Source organism: Biomphalaria glabrata, chromosome 1, assembly GCF_947242115.1.
Source record: "Biomphalaria glabrata chromosome 1, xgBioGlab47.1, whole genome shotgun sequence".
NCBI lineage: Eukaryota > Metazoa > Mollusca > Gastropoda > Planorbidae > Biomphalaria > Biomphalaria glabrata.
The window spans coordinates 25,547,356-25,570,100 of NC_074711.1; the positions used below are offsets into that span (position 1 = coordinate 25,547,356).

The following is a 22,745-nucleotide window of genomic DNA, read 5'->3' on the forward strand; positions in this document are numbered from 1 at the left end:
TGCAAACTGTTGGAACAAACGAAACTGACAGTTATAGACCAACGTCTAGAGAACTTGTTGTGCCAGTCAAGACAACCAGAAGTGGACGAATTGTTAAAGTTCCTAGTAAACAGGGCCGGCCTTAGCCACTGCAGCCTATGCGGTCGTAGTGGGCCCGCGCTTTCATAGGCCCCGCGCTAATTCCAAGTGTACATTATTAAATTAAACCATTATAATGTATATAAAATAACAGGGTTTTCGCGACCTCCTGATTTTTCAGGCCCTCCAAGAAATCTCACGAAAAGGCGAAATATACGATAAAGTCCTGAATTTTTTTTTAATTTATTCAAATCTCCTGAACAATAGACGAAATTGACATTTTGGGGTGCCTATAAATAAAAAGTGGCATTGCGAGATTTTATTTGATAAAAATTTATTGCAAAGACGAAAGTATGCCTATTTTCTAATTAAACAAAAATAATATTGACATCCGTTTCGCATAGGGCCCTGCAAATGCTAGGGCCGGCCTTGCTAGTAGATATCACTCTTAAGAACTTTAAATAGAAGGGTGTGATAATAACTTCAAAAGGAAGGATGTGCTAATATTATATGATATTACGTTATTGTTGGTAGTTTATGTTTTGTGCGAAAGCAAAAGGATTAGATGGAAATAAAAAGAGAGTTTCCATTGAATTGAGGAAAGATGAATAGAGGGGAAATAACTCGAGTATGAAGCTAAATTCTGAAATTATAGACGCCAAACCCGAATAAAGCATTATTAAGAATAACTTTTGGATCTGTTATACTCGATTCTGTAAATTTTGCTTAAAGGTTGATTAGTGTAGCCATAAAATACTCGCCATTTAGATATATTATTAGTAAAGGTAACAAGATACCTGGAATTCGCTGTATATCATGCAGTTTTATTCCTGGCAACAAAGTTTAAAATGTAAAACTAACTTTAAAAAAAACTTTGATTTCTGTGGGAAAAAAATATTTTTAAAATGTCAACAAAGTCAACGTACTAATAGACCTAAATCTAGGTTTAGTCCTTGTGATAAATTTAATCCATAAATGTTGAAAAAAAAAAAGACACCCGTGACACTATTTGTCAATCAAATATATTAAATTTATGTATTTACAAATAAATTTCGGACACCCATTTGGGGGCCCCCCCTAGGTGGGGGCCCGGGGGGATTTTAAAATTCTCCCCCCCCTCCCCCCCCCCCTTAGTTACGCCACTGGGTAAAGGTAAATATAATATAATATAATATAATATAATATAATATAATATAATATAATATAATATAATATAATATAATATAATAAAAAATAAAAAAGTAAAGCGGTTGGTCGTTGTGCTGGCTACATGAAACCCTTGTTAACCGTCAGCCATAGAAACAGATAACCTTTACATCATCTGCCGCATTGTCTAAAAGGGGTATTTTAATAATTTAGCTATTTTAAAAAGAGAGAGTTGGTAGGTCGTTGCGCTCTGATAGTCAATCAAGGCACCCTGAACGATTCTTACGACTCTTCATTTGGTTTTATTTTCATTTGTCTTTAAAATGTGCAGTTTGCAAGTTGAAATGAGTCGACCAACACTAAATATTAAAGCTAACTTATCAAAAAGTGCGGTTCCGGGTCCTAAACTTAAGAATGTTTACAGCACACAAAATGTGACAAAACAAAAAGTTTTTTTTTTTTTTTTTTTTTCAGAAAGTTGTTCAACGAAACAATCCGAACTCGATGGAAACAATTATTTCCTAATGAGCTGAGTAGTTTGAGATTACAAGTACATTACACTCGGCGTCGGCTTGAGAGAGGACACCTTCAGAAAAAAAAAAACGCCAAAGGTAATTGACCCAGCAAATCAATCAAACCGGGCGATAGATGACCTGCGCGCCCTCGTCCATTTACACCTCTGGTGTCTCAGAAGGGAGGTCCATCTTTGCTGATCACATCCACTAGCGGCTTCTGGGCAGACGAGGACTTAGAGCGAGATTTGGAAGATGGTGAGGAAAACCCAACGGTGTTAAATATATAACACAGACGTCGGGGCAGCTAAATCGTAAACGATGATGTTATAGCGCAATCTATAACGAACTGACCAGTGGCGCCCCCCCACTCTTCCCGTCTCCATTAGCTACCCGTCTCCGCCATCGTTCGATTGGATTCTAAGGACACTGGTCTTCTGGACCTGTCAAGTCACCCCTCCTCCCTGTCCCCTCCCATTTGCTGGGTGGATAGTGATGAGTTGTCCCACTGGGGCGTGGAGTGGGGATTTCATTCTTCTATACTTATTGTCTGCTATCTCTGTCATTGATCTGGCCCCATCTTCATAAGTCCTTTGAGCTAGTCCCTAGTGATCTGACCACTTGACTGAAGATCAAAATCTATAAAACTGAAGAAATTTTTAAGGCTTTTTTTTTTTTTTTTTGGTTGTTTTCGAATGTCCATATCTTAGCTTTATTGCCACACCACGAGACCTAGTCGTCAAGGTATAACTGTACAATAAAATTGTTTTCTTTGTTTATTTCATAATGTCTTTACCTTAAATTTGAGTAAAAACAAAAAAATACAATGATACAAGTTTGAAACATTGAAGAATTTAGATCTGTCTTAACCCTTACACTTATGAAATTGGTGACTCTAATGAAGTCAACTGTTAGAAACATCTGGTATCTAGTCGAGAACGATACTTGGAGGAGATAGACATGGACCTCAACTCTGTCACGATTTTAAGCTTGTTGCTTTGTGAACATTAGTTCCGGAACAAAAGTCAGATTATTCGCAGACGATTGCATATATATAGAACAATAAAAACAACACAAGATACAGAAATTTTACAAAGAGAATTAGATGAATAACAGAAATGGGAATCAAATTGGAGCATGTCTTTCCACCCAGTTATTACAACAAAAAAACTAAAACAAATTAATTCCACTTATTTTATTCATGATACACTACTAACACAGACTAAAAACGCAAAATACTCGTCATGGAATCCACATATTGATGAAGCTATAAAAAAAAAATCAAAGGGTTTATTAAAAGAAATTTCCATAAATCAAATAAGAACATAAAACTAAAATGTTATTTAACCTTGGTTAGGCCAATAATAGAATATGCATCCTCTGTTTGGGACCCCTGAACTCAAGAAAACATTAAGAAACTGGAACAGACACAAAATAGAGCAGTGAGATTCATAACAAACGAATATTCCCATTTGATTAGAGTAACACCTTTAGTAAAATCACTAAATTTAGAAAGCCTTCAGGACAGAAGACTCAAAAGTAAAGTAGCAATTATACATAAAACACTAAACCATAATCTTCAAATACAAAAACAAAATTTAATAAAATACTCTGAAAGACACAAAGATAAGGGCACATTCCTCGTCCCATATGCTAGGACAAATTTGTACAAATACTCCTTCTTCCCTAGTGCTATTAGAGCATGGAATGGGTTGCCTGAGCTAGCCAGCAAAACCAGTGACTTGGCAGAATTTAAGTCATTGGTTAATATGCATGACTAAATGCATGACGCGTAGGACGTAATCATCTTCTTTTTTGAAGTAACGTCTGTATTATATATATTATATAAGATAAGATAAGATACTTGTCTATTTCATTAGATGCTTTGTTGATCTGTCCATCTTGGCAGAGAGTGAGAGAGAGAGAGAGAGAGAGAGAAACAGAAATATGTCCACAAAAATAAAGTGTTAAGAAGAAAGAAAAGAACTGAGAAACAAATAAAGACTAGACAAGATGAAAAGAAAGGAAAAGTCAAAAGTATTGATAGAGAGAAGGGAAGAAGTAAGAAAGAAGAAGACGGGCTCTTGCAAGTTGTCTTTGGAGTTCGTTGCATCTCTTGCTTTCTCAAATGTTCCATGAAGCCTGGGAAGAAGCACTGTTATCTCTTCTATTACTTTAGCAAATGAAAGTGCAAAAAAAAAAAAAAAAAAAAATCAAGTTTATATATTAAACCGTAGAGTCACTATTCTTAAATCTACATCACTTGCTAGTAATATAGGCTCTAGATCACTTCACTTGACGGTTTGTAGAATTCCTGGTATTATAACTCAACAATATAGTTCCTTGTAAAGTCGGTCAAAAGATAGTTTCAACCTTGTTATCCTTGTATGTGTATCTTGTTATCACGACAGATTTTATATCGAACATTTCATTGTATTCTGCAGTAGACATTTTTACAATATAGTCTCCTGTATATCTATTGGCCAAGTCTAAGGCTTATACACGGTTCAAATCACAGGCTTGGGTTTTTTCTCTCACGGTATTTTTATTTTTTGTATTATTATTTTTTTAAATTATTATTTTTGATTCAGTGGGAAAGAAGCGGTTGGATTAGTTCCAGTCTATGGAAGAGATTTGACGGTTAGTTAAATGGTGTTTACTTTATTCAAATTCTGAGGCTCAAGACTTAATGCTGCGATGGAAATCTTCTGGTAAAAAAACAGCTTAAGCTTCATTTATAACTTTTTTTTTATTATTCTGTGGAGAATATTTATTACTAACTGGGCGTTATGTTTGTAAGATCTGTTGAAGTCCCTAAAATGTTTGGTGGCTAGACTTAAGGTACGTTTGGGAAACACATTCAACACCACGGACAGAAAGCTATTTGGCACCGGGTGCAATCTTGACGATCAGGGCTAATTGTTCGTGGTTTCTGGGGTTCGTCTATTCCGATAGATCGGGTGAGATACATCCCCGCTACCTGATTGAAAGCAAGTTATGTTCTAGGGATTAGCCCAGATAAGAATCTTCCAAGTTCTGTGAGGAGGCAGTCTCAGTTTAGCGTTATATTGAAGAAACATAGTGCTATAGAAACTCTCGGAATAAAACATAGTCGATTCACAGACCAAGTGTTCTCGAAATGTTCGCTGCGTCGCTGGCAAGAAATAGAAGGGACTTAGAATTTAAAAAAAAAAAAACTACTTTAGGTCTGTTTACACATCAAACTGTCACTTTTCCTACAGTTGTATTGATGGCTAGTGGTTTCATCGAGTTTCGCATTGTTAAGTTGATAATATATTCTATAGGTTAGTATCGTTTGAAATAATATGGAATTGGAACTTGGAAGGGGGATACGGAGATAAGGAATTTAAGAAACTCTCTAGTCATTGTCTCGGCAGATCAACTCTACTCATTGCCTCGGCATATCAACTCTAGTCATTACCTCGGCAGATCGACTCTAGTCATTACCTCGGCAGATCAACTCTAGTCATTACCTCGGCAGATCAACTCTAGTCATTGCCTCGACAGATCAACTCTAGTCATTGCCTCGGCAGATCAACTCTAGTCATTACCTCGGCAACTCTAGTCATTGCCTCGGCAGATCAACTCTAGTCATTACCTCGGCAACTCTAGTCATTGCCTCGGCAGATCAACTCTAGTCATTGCCTCAGCAGATCAACTCTAGTCATTGCCTCAGCAGATCAACTCTAGTCATTGCCTCAGCAGATCAACTCTAGTCATTGCCTCGACAGATCAAATCTAGTCATTGCCTCGGCAGATGTTCTCCATGGTAAAAAGTTACTACCTTAATAAAGTAAAGTTCCCCTTGGTAAAAGTTACTACCTTAATAAAGTAAAGTTCCCCTTGGTAAAAGTTACTACCTTAATAAAGTAAAGTTCCCCTTGGTAAAAGTTACTACCTTAACAAAGTAAAGTTCCCCTTGGTAAAAGTTACTACCTTAACAAAGTTAAGTTCCCCTTGGTAAAAGTTACTACCTTAACAAAGTAAAGTTCCCCTTGGTAAAAGTTACTACCTTAACAAAGTAAAGTTCCCCTTGGTAAAAGTTACTACCTTAACAAAGTAAAGTTCCCCTTGGTAAAAGTTACTACCTTAACAAAGTAAAGTTCCCCTTGGTCAAACGTTTCCCATTGTTTACAGACTATCTAAAGTAGTTTCTTTGCTACTGATGTTTGTAATTAAAAATCACAATCTTCACCAGGATTTGAACCCGGGAACCCTTGTTCAGAGTCGAGAGCTTTACCACTCAGCCGCCGCGCCTCCACAACCCTATGCCTGGTCCTCTAATATACAGTCTAGTGAAGGTGGTTTAGAATACAAGATAGAGTAGGTAAAAAGGTTGTTGCTTACCTCCAAGCTGTCTACATCTACTCTCCCATGTTACCCTCTTTACGAACCCCACCCCACGGTGCCCCCACCTCTTTTCTATGACAGCTTCCCCCAATTTTAGTTGTTGTTATGACAATCCCTTACCCAAATAATATAACCTCATTATAAAGCTTTTAGTCATTACACGTATTACGTAAGTTGTTATAATGTTCGCACTACCAGCGAATACAGAAAAAAAAAGGAATAGCTTTTTTATACCGCAATTTTCATGCTTACAGCATGCACAGAGCGCTATGGTCCAATCTCTTTTGTGGACCGATGGGGAGAGGGGGGAATTTTGAGTTTTTCCTTCCTGCCGTTAGGCGTTCTGTAAACACAACTCTGCTCGAGTCGGGTGTCGAACTAAAGCCCTCTTGATGGGTAGCCAAGACCCCAAGCCTCTCGACCACGCATCCCAATCTTTCGACGTTTCGTAGGCCTGCATAGAAATGTATCAACCATAGCCATAGGATGTTAGAAAATACTTAACAATGTGATCAATTTACATTAGCGAGACCGTGTAATAAAGTGAAATATACACATCTATTTAAATTTTAAATACTTTACAATAAATACATTTTTCATGTTTTTTGTTCCGTTACTAGAATCAAACTACTAATAGATATTCTCTTCAATCCAAAGAATTCTATGGACAATTGGCTCGCGAACTGGACGACTGGACAATTAGCCATTTATTTTCGTTATCTGGTGAAAACAGTTCGCCATTAATACGATTTAAATTTGGTGTGAGCGGGTGGACATTGGATCAAACTGGCTTCATTAGGAAATAGGGGGGGAGGCGGGAAGGGGGGTGGACAACGAAATGAAAAACATTACGGGCTCTGAGTACTGTAGAACTTGGTTAGCCATTGGTGGACGTCAACGTAGCTCCGCCCAGCAACACTGTTAATTTGACATTTCGACTCCTCCTCTTTTTGACGGCAGAAACTGTCTAAGCGCGGAGGGGGCGCACACCAGAAGCGAAACTCGCTCGGCGAGACAAACAAAAAGAAAAAAAAAAGTCTAGTCGGCTGCTGTTCCCCGCGTGTCGTTTGTTTACTACTGGGCAGGTATCGGGGGATGAAACAGCCAGAGAAGAAAGAAAACATTAACCTGGAAGGGATAAATAAAGAGTACAACTTGACAGTTGGATAGTCCGCGTGAACGTGGGCCCTCTGATTGCACATTGGATCTTGTCCTATTCATACTATCCAGGGTGAGCAACGATGTGTCCTTCTCTATTTCGCCCCACGTAAAGCCGGAGGATATTGCTAGTACTGCTCGTCGCGCATTGTGCCTGAGGACATTTCTTGTTTTGTTTGTAGTTGTTGTATATTTGGAGGAATACTTACATCATTGTGCCGGTGTTTAGTTCTGACATTCGTCAAATGAGGAGCTAACCAGAAGAGGACCAGTACCAGGTGATTTGTTTGTTTCTTATAGTTTATCTATGGATTGGTAGACTTAGTACTAACGCGGTAATCAGTGTTATCTCACTATAGCCTACCGCCTTTTTGATAAGCTGCTGAAGAGAAGTTTGATTCCAATATTTGATCACGATCGTGACACTGAGTACGCTACAGAAAATACAACGTAACATTTTTAAAGTACTTTTCATTAACGCATACTTTAATTTAAAAATTAAAAAAGGGCATAGACATTTTGTTGACAAATTATTAAAATAAATGAACTTTAGGTCATTTCGTGCTGATTTAAATAGAAGAAAAAAGTCCAGTGTTTCGTTCCAAAGTTGACACCAGAAGAGTCTCGACATAAGGCACTAATATATCCGAGAGAACGAATAGAGCGACATAAGGCACTAATATATCCCGAGAGAACGAATAGAGCGACATAAGGCACCAATATATCCCGAGAGATCGAATAGAGCGACATAAGGCACTAATCCCGAGAGAACGAATAGAGCGACATAAGGCACTAATATATCCCGAGAGATCGAATAGAGCGACATAAGGCACTTATATATCCCGAGAGAACGAATAGAGCGACATAAGGCACTAATATATCCCGAGAGAACGAATAGAGCGACATAAGGCACTAATAAATCCCGAGAGATCGAATAGAGCGACATAAGGCACTAATCCCGAGAGATCAAATAGAGCGACATAAGGCACTAATATATCCCGAGAGATCGAATAGAGCGACATAAGGCACTAATATATCCCAAGAGAACGAATAGAGCGACATAAGGCACTAATATATCCCGAGAGATCGAATAGAGCGACATAAGGCACTAATATATCCCAAGAGAACGAATAGAGCGACATAAGGCACTAATATATCCCGAGAGATCGAATAGAGCGACATAAGGCACTTATATATCCCGAGAGAACGAATAGAGCGACATAAGGCACTAATATATCCCGAGAGAACGAATAGAGCGACATAAGGCACTAATAAATCCCGAGAGATCGAATAGAGCGACATAAGGCACTAATCCCGAGAGATCAAATAGAGCGACATAAGGCACTAATATATCCCGAGAGATCGAATAGAGCGACATAAGGCACTAATATATCCCAAGAGAACGAATAGAGCGACATAAGGCACTAATATATCCCGAGAGATCGAATAGAGCGACATAAGGCACTAATATATCCCAGGAGAACGAATAGAGCGACATAAGGCACTAATATATCCCTAGAGAACGAATAGAGCGACATAAGGCACTTATATATCCCGAGAGAACGAATAGAGCGACATAATGCACTAATCCCGAAAGATCGAATAGAGCGACATAAGGCACTAATATATCCGAGAGAACGAATAGAGCGACATAAGGCACTAATATATCCGAGAGAACGAATAGAGCGACTTTCAAATCTTTTTAATTGTCACTTATACGTTTGGAAACAAAATTTCCAGGAAATCGGAAAGTCATTATGTCCTATTAAAAGAGTGAAATGAGTTCAGAGAGGTTTCTTTCATAGTAGTTAACCTACAACAGTGGCGTAGCTAGTGATTTGGCTGCCCGGGGGTCTTGGTCATTTTAGGGGCCCCGGCATTTTGACATTCGACATCATGACATGAGATAATGCACATTATAAAAAATATGTCTAAATTCCAATTGGTACAGTATATTAGTAAAATTTTAAAAAAGAATCTTTTTAAAAAAAATTAGAACATCCATTTGGGGGACCCCCTTAAGTGGGTGAATTTGGAATCCCTCTCCCCCACCCAATCTACGCCACTGACATAGGAAACATTTTTTTTTACTTAGAAGGAGAAGTAATGGCTTTGAAAAAAAGACACAAATATATATGTGTTTATATACCATGAGCCATGAGTGTCATTCCCTGTAGATTGGATCTATTGCGGATACATCATTGATTGAGGTGTAGATTGGATCTATTGAGGACACATCATTGATTGATATCTCCTTAGCTTCATTACACGTGGTGTCTCTGTGTCACAGTCTTATAGGCCAATACTTCTTGGACTAGAGATAAGTGGTCGAATGTATCATTGTGTCACATATTAAAGGATGGCCTGTCACCAACAGAGGAGCGAATGAAGACGTCTGTATATTGGAGAAAAACAAGAGAGAGGAGGGGGATGTTCTGAGATCGTACCCTAGAATCTCACTGACATAAGCCTCGTCTTCCATCAAATTGTTGAATAGAGAGGTTGTCATCGTGACACATTAGTTAGCAATGTGCCGCCGACTCAAGCAACGCCCGCTCCAACACTGACACACTTATTCGTTTTATTTTAGCTTTCAATCTTAGCATTGTATGACAGTATGTACCTTCAGGCGTTACTTTGGTATAGATCAATACTAACTATATGAGAGAATATGTCACGTTGATATAGATCAATACTAACCTAACTATAGGAGAGAATATGTCACGTTGATATAGATCAATACTAACCTAACTATAGGAGAGAATATGTCACGTTGATATAGATCAATACTAACCTAACTATAGGAGAGAATATGTCACGTTGATATAGATCAATACTAACCTAACTATAGGAGAGAATATGTCACGTTGATATAGATCAATACTAACCTAACTATAGGAGAGAATATGTCACGTTGATATAGATCAATACTAACCTAACTATAGGAGAGAATATGTCCCTTTGATATAGATCAATACTAACCTAACTATAGGAGAGAATATGTCACGTTGATATAGATCAATACTAACCTAACTATAGGAGAGAATATGTCACGTTGATATAGATCAATACTAACCTAACTATAGGAGAGAATATGTCACGTTGATATAGATCAATACTAACCTAACTATAGGAGAGAATATGTCACTTTGATATAGATCAATACTAACCTAACTATAGGAGAGAATATGTCACGTTGATATCATTACTAACAATTGGAGCAAGTATTTAAATGAAATATCGATCTAATCCTTACAAACAATAGGACAGAATGTCCGACAGAGGAGGCCTATGTCATATACGAATGGAGGGGGAGGATTACTAGAAAGAAAAGCGGACACAAAGATTTGTAAAATGAAAAGTATTACAGTATTAGACAAGATTATGTTTGTTTTTAAGAGATAAAAAGGTAATAGTCAATTTTAAAAAATAGTGCATGGTTGTTTCTTATCTTTATATAATTAGAATTGTCATCTATAACACAAGTTACTTATGACTTAAGCCACCTACTAATTCAAACTGAAATGATACCTTTCTTTTCTGTCTCAGCATCTCTATTTAACTCCACCTATGGCAGCCCCCTGATAGTACCTCATCTTTAATTCCTAATTTTTTTTTGCTCTCGATAAAATCTTGTCTTCTAGTGCTACCATTTATGTGTGTACTTTATACACCTACTTTATGAAGCTATTAGTTCATTGAGTGACTGAAGTCTCACTAGTGACTAAAATATGATTTTTTTAAAATCTCCTTCTTCCAACATAATCTATGTATACACGTAGCTGTCAGAAGAGCCAATTCTGAACTAAGTTATAGAGCTCCTAGCGGTTCTGGAATACTAAGTGCCTACACAATTCTTGTCAAGAAGATTTGTCTTGTATAATGAGAACTATCCGACAGTACTTCTATTGGCCTCAAGAACTGGTCTTCTGAAATGTCCATGGAAACAGCTGATTTCCATTTCACAATAAAAAAAGACAAATGGAAATAAGGATTCAACTTTCGTAGACGACACGGACTATTTGTTTGTCTACCTAATAGTCCCGCGAGAGTCCAATAGAGCATAGAAAAAAAAAAGTAATTCAACAGACAACTCTTAACATAACAGATGACAAAATGCCTGTCTGCCCTGCCCTCGTAACCATAGATCGTAAACAAAAAAATCAGCATTTATAAATAAACAAATAAATTGATTTTGGAATTTCCACAATTCCAACTTGAATAAATGAGTTACTTAAATTATAGAAGTCAATAAATGTAAATTATATTACTCAAATAATCAGTCAAATAATTTAAATTATATTAGTAAAATAGTTTCAATAATATCAGTCAAATAATTTAAATTATATTAGTAAAATAGTTTCAATAATATCAGTCAAATAATTTAAATTATAAATGACTTACGTTGCTATAAACTCTTGGACTGTCGTCTGGAAGGTTCCAGTTCAAACACTGCCAGCCGCCATCCCCCGCCGTCTTGCGGTAGGTTTAGGGCTAGAGCATAATCTTCAAATCTCAAGGAACACCTAAAACATGTTTAAAAAAACCAAAAAATTAAATTAAATCAAACTAAAGATGGCTTCGTTTATACCAGTCAAATGACTTCAATTATAGGCCTATCAATCAAATAATTTCAACTATATCTGTTAAATGACTTACATTAATAACATGACTTTGATTATATCAGTCAACTTCTTTGTACAATCGCGAGCTCATAATGTAGGCCTACTGAATCTGAAGTGACTCGCGAAACATGACACGTACAAAATATCGCCATCAATCTAGTTTAGCGAATGACGTTTTCATCTAGACATGTTCTAGAAATTACCTGGCTCCGTCAACTGTGAACGGGACATCTGAATCTCTCTAATGTTTAAATAGACTAACATATATAGAAGTAATGTTTTGATACACATTACAGTACAGTACAGTATAGCAAATGTTTATGTTTTATATAGACATATATAGGAAGAAAAAATGTTTATATAGACGTATATACAAAGAAGTAATGTTTAAATATATTTAAATACGTAGAATTAATGTTGACAAATTCTTAAAGAAATGTTTTAAAATAAAACGTTTTTTAGACTGACTTTATTGGTAGATAGGTCTATATCTTCAACGACTTTATTGGTAGATAGGTTTATCTTCAACGACTTTATTGGTAGATAGGTCTATCTTCAACGACTTTTGCCTGCACCTTAAACTAAAACCATCATGTGTTAGTTATCTTTTTAGTCTCAAATTTTTATGGGCAATTTTAAATCAAAAACAACATTAAGATTTGATTAATCTAATATAGCCAGTTTTACTGGTTACTATTATTACTACATTAAGATTTGATTAATCTAATATAGCCAGTTTTACTGGTTACTATTATTACTACATTAAGATTTGATTAATCTAATATAGCCAGTTTTACTGGTTACTATTATTACTACATTAAGATTTGATTAATCTAATATAGCCAGTTTTACTGGTTACTATTATTACTACATTAAGATTTGATTAATCTAATATAGCCAGTTTTACTGGTTACTATTATTACTACATTAAGATTTGATTAATCTAATATAGCCAGTTTTAATGGTTACTATTATTACTACATTAAGATTTGATTAATCTAATATAGCCAGTTTTAATGGTTACTATTATTACTACATTAAGATTTGATTAATCTAATATAGCCAGTTTTAATGGTTACTATTATTACTACATTAAGATTTGATTAATCTAATATAGCCAGTTTTAATGGTTACTATTATTACTACATTAAGATTTGATTAATCTAATATAGCCAGTTTTAATGGTTACTACTATTCAACCACCAGGCGAGGCAGAGATAAGACAAAACCGTCAAGGACAGGCCTTTAGAACAAAAAAAAAGGCAGTACATTCAACATGACAGTTAACGCCACCGCTAAGAAGAGGTGGTCGAGTAGGTAGTTGTCAGAGCAACATAGCAAGAAGATACAATCCCCGTCATCGATGTGAGACAGGCTGCTACAGACGGAGGCCGAATAGAAAATATTAAAAGATAGTTTGTGAAAAAAAAAAATCAATAAAAGGTAGTGAGGCATGAACGAGAGAAGGGAGATAACGTAATGTAACATTGATGACAGAATCGAACACTCACTTTTGTCACGCATCGATATGTTCTTAATAACTAGTTTGTTTTTTCTTAAATTTTTGAGAAAAAAAAGCTAGCTCCTTTTATTTATTTTTCATTAGTAACTCTTATTTGTATATTAACCTAATTCATCAATAATCCTAATTCTTGTTCAATAACCATAACCGTGTTACAAAATTTATGTATCTATCATCCTCATCCTGTTGTACACATAATGCGCAGAGGATATACACCACACACATTGTACCATGAGCTCAAGACGAGATCCATGCAGTTATCCATCTCTAATCTAACCCGGTCAGTTATAAGCATTTTTCATTCGTTTTTCCATTATGATTTTTAATGGATTGGAACCTGTCAAATTGATCAAACAGTAGCCTAGAGAATACAAGTAGAAATTATCATAGACACATTTATATACCTTATACGAAGGACGAAAGCTCGTTCCAAATTTCTTCTTCTAGCGCCCATTGGCATTATAACATGAGCAATTCATTGGTCTCAATACAAAACCATTAACAAAAACATTAACAAACGATGAAAAGATTAGAACCAACAAGACATTAATGTTGACACTTGATGTAAATACAAGGCTTTAAAAAAATTAACAAATGGCTGGATAATTCAGTTTCTATTTAAACAAAAAAAAATTCTGATTTAATTAAATGCTCCTGACAAGACGGATTTGTATTATAAGCAAATGATATTAAATTATTATCTATTTATTACTTCTAATAAATAATCAGTCCCTATGTTAACTAAATCAAAGAGTCTATGTTACAGTTTAATTTTAAATTAAAGATCGATGGATATTTTAGCACAAAAACATGACCGATTTGTCCACCAAAATACATTAAATCTTTTTTTTCCTTAGAGATTTAATAAAAAATTAGAAAAATAAATGCATCCATATCTTGTATATAATTGTAATATTTGCACTTTAAGTTGCCGAGAATGTTTTCATGCAAATAGATTTTAATATTCCTTATCTGACAAATTAATAAAGAAATAAACAGTTGGTGAACACAGATTATCACAATTTCAATCAGAGACAATTAACTAAATTACTCTGAACATTACCGACAGACGGGCAGTCATTCTAGAAGAATTAAAAAAAAAACAAATGTTAAAAAATGTATGGGAACCAATTAGTCCTGACTTGAAGTAACTGTTTAAACACTGCTCGGGAGGGTTCATTGTATCTACACTACCAGACCTACAACAAATCACTTTGTCAACAAAACTTGGTACTTGTATCGTTGCAGTGTTTCATCAGATTTCATTGGTCCAATGAAGCTTTAGCCTTTACAACAGCAGACAAACAAATCTTGCGTTGAAAAAAAAGCTCACAATCAAACAAAAAGTAATAAAAAAAAAAACACAAAGTTTACACTCCTTTAGAAACAAGCAAACAACAAACAGATTCTTTCTAATTAGTGGAAAAAATAGTACATAGACACACACATACACAATCACATACAATTCACGAACACAAGAACACTCACAAAACTTGACTTAGTTACTAGAACTTAGTCTCAATCTCAATGCAGATAAAATAAGAAAACAAAATACAATGGTCAGCTGACCCTACAGACAGGTAAAAACTGCTGGACATTAAGCGTAGTTTCTTTACATTGTATGTGTGTGTATGAATTAATAGAAAAGTAATTTGATGAATTTAATCTCATTGTTTGCCATTTATTCAATTTTCCGATAATGTGTGTAACATGTTACAAACAAGTTACATTTTCGGACATTTTGTTACACACTATGTAACCTGTAACTAATTGAAGGCTATAAGAAACCTGAGATGAACTCCAATTGGTAACAAGACTGGAAGGATTAGTCCTCCCGTAAAGCCTTGGCGAGAAACTCTGCTGTTGGGCGTAGTGCCTGGCTATAAGAAACAGACATTAGCAGATGTGTTACGCCTTCTCCACCCTCACCGTCACCGCCCCATCCTTCCGTCTTAAACGGTCTTTTTGTTCTCGAGAATTGAAACACAAATTGATCTATGTATTTATTTATATACGGTTCTGTGTTTTTATAATTAATCTATTTCTAAAAGTACTATTCCGTGTTTTCATTTTTAGAAGGGCCGGACTTATCTATAGGCAACTATAGCTTTGAGCCCCCCAAGAAATATTTAGCACTGACATAATATATCTGGACTTATAAAAGGACAAAAAAATATCGGCAATATGTTTGGTATCCCAATGAATAGATTATAAGCAACAGTACAAGCAACAGTGTTAATTAATGTGACAATCTCAAAACTAAAAGCGCTATTGAAAATCCGTTCAACTCCTACTTTTGACCTTCGGAAATGGAAACATTTTGTTTCAAAACTGCATGGGTAATAGAAATATACCATTTAAAAAAAAAAGACGAACTACGTACTTTATAAAGTGTGTACTAAATATTATAACAAGCAATGGTAACGGACAGTTATTTTTGCTTTTATATTTGTTTTTAAAGTATATTTCATGTTGTATTTGTCAAAATGTAATATATATTGTGAGTATTTTGGTCTTAATCATCTTCTTTTTTGAAGTAGCGTCTGTATCATATAAGATTATATAAGTTTAGGTATTTTATATTGGAGGAAGCAGAATTGAGAGTTGTAGGGTTTTATTGGTTTGTAATTCATAGTTTCTGACAACCACACATGAGTTGTTTTTTTTTACAAAGTTTATATCAATTCACTCTGTGTGTCTGTCTGGTAGATAGTTTTTATAAGTTATTCCTCCGACACCCCATCTTGGATCAAGCAACTTGTTGCTTATTCCTTTGATTTAAAAAAAAGGAAATTACTATTGTACTATTGTAATTTAAATTCAGCGCCATTTTGGTTTGGAAAAAAAAAATCCAAAGTCGCCCTAAGACTGGCTTCGCTTACCAAACAATGGACCTCAGAGGCAGTCTACAAGTCTATGCAAAAAACACAAACTTCTTTTGTTAACATGTTATTGTTTAGCATTGAAAAAAAAAAAGAAAAGATCAAGTTCTATTGTCTTACGATACATACTTGTTTACATATCTCAGACTTCAAAAACAACAACAAATAAGGTAAGGTTGAGATCACTTTAGGAAAGAACAGTGTGTTGAATGTTGATTTGATCGTTTGATTTCACTGATTGAACGTAGCTCCCAATGTTATAGCTCCAAGTTGTATATCCTCCAAACGTTTTGAGTCATTCTACATTTGTTGTCTCTATTGGCCAAATCTTAGTTGAATCACTTACCTGCAATCTAATAGTGCATCTGAATACCGGGAGAAACTAGCGGGTTTATGATTTGACCTTTAATACATGTTTATAAAACTTAAGGTTTGATAAAAATAGGTAGAAATGTATTATTTTTTAAATATTTATTCTGTGTACATTAAATTTAGGTCAAGACTATAGCCGCTAGAATGACCATGTCCAAGTCAGAAGATGACGATGGTCGAGACAAGTACGAACCCATCAAGCGACTCGCGATGGTTCAAATCCAACCCCCAAGAAACCCGTGCAAACCTTTCACTTCATTCTGTATAAAGGACATACTAGGGTCCGCTGATAAAGACCCCTTGCCGGACAAACTGGTCAGTGCCGATGACCGTTATAAACATCAACACCAGGTGAACAACAGCTGCCACAACGGGATCGGTGGACTCCAGGCAAAGTGTAAGTCGTCTTTGTCGAGAGGCTCGGACAACGGAAGCGTTTATAATAGCGGTCATCGGCATTTGAGCCACAATGTCCGAGCGAAACACGGCTACGGCGGAAGAGACGATACATCAGAACTTTTGAACCGCTGTAAGTCCGATTACAGTAGAGAGACTTTCCGGGCAGCCCTGACCATCAGCCCAGTCATGAAGTCCCCCACCAACGGACGCAGCAAAGCGTTGCTGCCTGGACTCACTTCCCCTTTGCACCATTTCTCACACAGAGGCTTGCTTCAGTTGAGCCCTCAGACAAAACCTCTGAATCTCAGGACGAAAATCGTTCGACCGTGGGACACCAAGGACTCAGAAGAGGATGCTCCTTGCTCGAGAGAGACTTCCACACCTACCACAGGGGCGTTGCTTACCCCGAACAACGGAGCCATACTGACCGCCAGCGAGGCGTCCTCCGAGGATGAGGACGAAGAAATAAGTGTGGATGACGATGATCCACCCCCGCCACCCACCAATGTTGCCCCCACCAAGAAAAACAATTCAGTGTCTCCTCTGGACGCACTGATGGCTATGACAAGTAAAACATTTGAGGGTCTTGAAGGATCTGGAACATCCGGTAAGATATTTGTTCTATTCTTCCTGTCTGCTTACACCAGATTAGTGTGACATTGCTAACTTTCCTCTTACATCGCTTTTCAACATTTAATATATATATACTTATTAGTTGTGTATGCTTAGAGACATTCTTTCTCTGACTTTCGGCACTTTTAGCGTTTATTTTTGTCATTTGCTAAGTTGCTAATACAATTTTTCGCTATTTCTAAGTGAACCCATAACAATTAAAAATTGATAAACTCTACAAATCTCTATTGATAAAAAAGACTGGTACTTAAAAGGTTAAAGAACAATAAGAAAGTTGACATCTATCTATGTAAGAGGCATCAGGTGCAACAAATCTGTGTGTAGATGTCTTGCAGACTATTTTAAATGTTCTAGTGTGAATTAGTTGATTTTCTTTATAACTTCAAAATGAGCCTTTTTGGTATTGTCATAACTAAATAGATAGTATAATTATAAACTCTTTAAATCCTATACTCTTAAACGAGCCATTCTTATGTGTTCTTATATCTATATCTATATAATTTTTTAAAACGATTTTCATAAAATTTCAAGGTATGTGTATATAAATATGAAACAAATTCTCAGCTCATAGGTCACATAGGGAAAACTCGAGGTCGCCCGTTATATTTGTTTCAAAATCTTCATTGTCGTAAAATTAATTTTGGCTACACATCTTTTTATGAATTAAAGTGTTTCGAGTGACGTCATAATAAAAATAAACTTGACACCGCTGTCTTATCGCTGACGCCACAGGCTTACAGCACTAGACTAAAACATTTATTTGTATACATGAGACTGCTTTAATGAACTGATAGGCCTAATTAAACATTTGCGCACCAATATTATATAAGCGCTACAAGCCTTTTCGCCAAAAGTAAAATCCCTTACACGGCTCACCGCAATAAATGTGTAAATAATTTGTAAAAAAAAAAAAACCACTAAAAAATAAAAAATAACTAAACAGATTTCCGCACAATTTCTTTTTTTTTCTTCTTGAATAATAAATTAATTTACATAAGTCTTCCTAAAAAAAAAGTGCTATTTTAATAAAACCAAAACTACAACTCTCGTATTTATTTGCAAGAGCGAAAATAAAATAAATAAATAAAATGTGAGAGTAGATTTTGGACGAGCAATTGAAATCTTTCTTTTTTAGACATTGTTAAAGTACAAATTGAAAGACACGAATATTTATAAATTGCACTGTAATACTTTAATTTTGAATACCGCTGGGAAGAGCGTATGGGAAACTTACCTAGGCCTAAGGCAGTCTTTTTTTGTGAGCTGAAAGCTGGTCGGCGTAACAGAGGTGCCAAGAAACGCTTTAGAGACGGGCTTAAGCCCAAACTTGCTCTTAGCTGACATAGGAGAGAGCACCTGGTTGCAGGCGGCTATGGAACGAGACAGCTGGAGGTCGCTTACAAAGGTCGCGGTATACTCATTTAAGACCAAAATAAAATCCACTGCAGATGACACCGTGGACGGCGAAAAGAGAATCTAATTCGATCATCGGCGGTCAAACGGTCACGTCTGCGTTGGATGTGGCAAAATATGTAGGTCGTAGCTGGGACTGCGTAGCAGCGTGAAATACTAAACTCCTCATTGATCTTCGGACTCAAAGACGAGCCATATTATTATAATGTATAAAGTTTGGGTGTATTTACTCATTATTTGCTGATGAAGCTTTTAATACAAGAGTTGGATTACTCAAAAAATGTTGATTTAGTACATATTGACAATGTTTTACATTATTTTAAAAATGATATATTACACCCCATTCCACCTCGAAAAAAAAAGCTACTTTTTAAGTGACGTTCCTCTCTTAATGTAAACTTTCTTTTCATTATTCCCGTGAGACACTCAGCTTTTATCACACTACTAAAACATAGTCCACCTATGTAGGCCCTACATAGACCAGAAAATCTATTTTTTTTAGTAAGAATGATATCATTGAACTTCAATAGACAACTGACAGATTTAGTCCAGATGTAGCCTACTCCAAAATAATGCAGTGTAAAACTTTAGTTTGATAATAAATTATTACACTATAAATGCAAACTATAATAAATTTTACATTTATATTTAGACTTGAATGCTCCGACTTTTATGTCCGAAAATGGATTTGATGAAATTTTCTTTAGAACACTAAGACAATGACATTTCAAGTCGATCAGGGAAAAGTGTGGCCTTTTACTTTGTTACAAAATTCATCCATGTTTTACCCTATAACCTAGAGATTTAGTATTACTCTAAATAACGAAAGAAGCTTATAAGTTCCTCAAAAAGCCAGTATAAATACAGAGCATAACAAAAGTTCTGCTCTAATGTTCTCATAATTCATGCACTAACTGCAATATTAAGCGTCTAAACGTTATCATTTGAGAAGTTAACACTGCAAAGACTTTCTTCCAAGCCAATCAAAGGTTTTACTCAAAAACTGAAATAGAAAACGAATCGACGTGAGCATTGCATTTTTCTAGACTGTAGGGACACACACTAGTTCCCATTCAAAGGACTTTGTACAATGACATTTAGAACATAGAAATAATGTTTGGATTGGAAGTGGTTTCGCTCATTGTCGTCATCACAAAAATGTTTCCAAATTGAGTTCAGGTAAATATTAAAGTTCCTTAACAAATTATTCAACCGAGCGAGGATCGATCAACAAGTGCTTACTTACTTAGACTTAGGTCCTCCCGCGCCGTTCGGCGCTTTGGACAGCAAGCTGTCTCCATAAAGATCTGTCTTTGCAATGTCTGAAGCGTCCTCCCACCTGGTGTCCACTGTTCTGAGATCCAACAAGCTCGGCTTGTTTTCTATGTGTGATTGGAATGCTGCCATTTGAATGGGGGCTGGAATGTCGTTATTGTTGCACCAATATTGTGTAAGCTTTAAAAGCCTCTTCAACAGAAGTAAACCTCACCTACACGACTCAACGTGTTAATAATTTAAAAAAAAACAACTCACGCATTAAATAATAACTAAACATATTATTTTAATTTACTATCATTGCTGTGGTTGTTTGAATTTATTGTTGCTTGTTTGGTTGTTTGAATTTATTCTTTGTGATTGTTTGAATGTATTCTTAGTGATTGTTTGAATGTATTCTTGTATGTGCTTACAAACCCTAGCGAATACTAAAGATTGAATGGAAAGCGAGAGACAGGGGGGGGAGAAGGAGCGCGTTGTTTTGTCCATTTTTGAGACAAGTGAGTGAGACTAGAAGAAGCGCAGTACCCGCCCCGCTAGTTAATTGCTATACCGATGTACTTTGATATACGCCTTCCCGCGAGTTGTTAGCGGGCTATAAAATACTACGATAGACAAGGCCTCTGATCTGTTCAGACTGTGTACTTTGTACTCATACGAGTTCACAAGCCTGACAACAAGCCCTGGTGTAGATGAGTAGATAGACTGCTCTTCATTCCATTCGCTTCTTGACAGTAGTCGTCAACACACACACACTCATTGAAACCCACACACGCGTACCAGGCACCACACCGTCAATCTGAGCGCTAATACTCCCCCCCCCCCACCTTTTAAAGCCTTCTCCATAACACGTCTACCCCCACCCCCCTTCCCCACCCCCACCCCTTCACCTACATAAAGACATTTATCGAAATTTGGTTTCACGTGCCCGCTTTGAATTGAGTGCTAATCCACCTTTATACGGAGATAGCAGGCTCCAGTTTCCAGGAACTTTATTTCTTAGTAGGCGAGCAGCCTTTGAAAATAGAGGTTAGGGGGGCAGAGGATACGGTGGAAACACTGAAGTGAAGGGGCAGCACTCATCTACCTACAGATGGTTCACTTATTGCCGAGGTGATAATGACGAATCCAGGGCCACGGGGGGCGGCCTTTTTCTTTTTTTTTTTTTTGGAAGGACAAACCATCAACTGGTTTTGTTTGTTCAAGTTTTCAACTCGGGTGTCCAGTGGTACGAACGTTATACACACGAGAACTGAAAGCTGCAGTTTATGAGAAGATGTCTTTAAACCACGCGCTCTGATGCACGTGGCAGTGTGTGGGTTTGTGTGGCTGTGTGTGTGGGATTGTGTGTTTGTGCGGTGTTCGCTCTAGTCTTTGTAGATCTGTGTGTACGTGTCTCGGTATGTGTTTTTATGTATTTATTTCTTGTTGCTGTTTCTTACAGACCTCATTGCCTCCGCTCCTTCAAACTATCTCGCTCCTCGTTTTCTTGAATGTTTGTTTCATGGGTGGCCACATTGAATCAACAAAGTCGTTTTAAGTAGCTCACTTCAAGCCCAGAGAAACACAGTGCTACATCAGAATCAGTTTTATTCGTGCATTGTGACTTTGAAATTTTTACTTTAAAAAAAAATGTGTGTGTGTGTGACGTTAGAATGTAGTCAAAGAAAGTCTACGAGACCTAGTGAATACATCTAGGTTGGGGGGAGCGCAGGGAACAAAATAGTTCGGACTCTTTGTGAAGTGATGAAATAGCACAAGAAGTGAGAGGGGGGGGGGCGTGATTGCTGAGGGATAAAGCGCTTGGCTTCCTGACCGAGGGGTCTCAGGATCGAATCTATGTGAATCTATGGGATTTGTTCATGTCGAGATTTTCAAAACGCCCCTGATTCCACCCAGATCTAATGGGTACCTGACTTTACTTGGCGGTTGGTCTTGTACTGGCCATATAACACTTTCGATAATCATCGGTCATAGAAATACACGAAGGTTTGAATAGGTTACTTTAGTTTTTCTTTCATCTCAAAAAAAAAAATAATTTTCAAATGAATAAAGATTACAATCTTGTGAACATATAGGCAAAGTTTTGCTGGTAATATTTACTTCTAACCCCCCCCCCCCTTTAAACACGCAAACACTCACACATGCACATAGTAATTTTTAAAAAGCCTGCATAAAAGATAAAAAAATATTTTTGTAGCTCTATTAATATGAAAATATAAACCTATGTACACATTTGTACTTGCTCTGCATGTTGTGCGTTGAATACAGGAATTTATAAATGACCTGACTTGGCTTCAGTTGAAGACTCTCAGGGAAGATTCTAACGCATAAAGTGTATTTATACAATTTATACATA

The 22,745-nt window shown here is 36.4% G+C and overlaps 1 protein-coding gene across 2 annotated transcripts in view; it reads left to right on the plus strand.

Moving 5' to 3' along the window:
• The first annotated feature begins 7,109 nt into the window (after positions 1-7,109).
• The window catches only part of LOC106075202 (uncharacterized), a 71,680-nt gene continuing 56,044 nt past the window's right edge, over positions 7,110-22,745 (plus strand). For both annotated transcript variants that reach the window (XM_056029954.1, XM_056029956.1), the window contains exons 1-2: positions 7,110-7,543; positions 16,790-17,672. In XM_056029954.1, the coding sequence (XP_055885929.1) occupies positions 16,811-17,672 (862 nt within the window). In that variant the 5' untranslated portion in view covers positions 7,110-7,543; positions 16,790-16,810. The remainder of the gene's footprint in view (positions 7,544-16,789; positions 17,673-22,745) is intronic.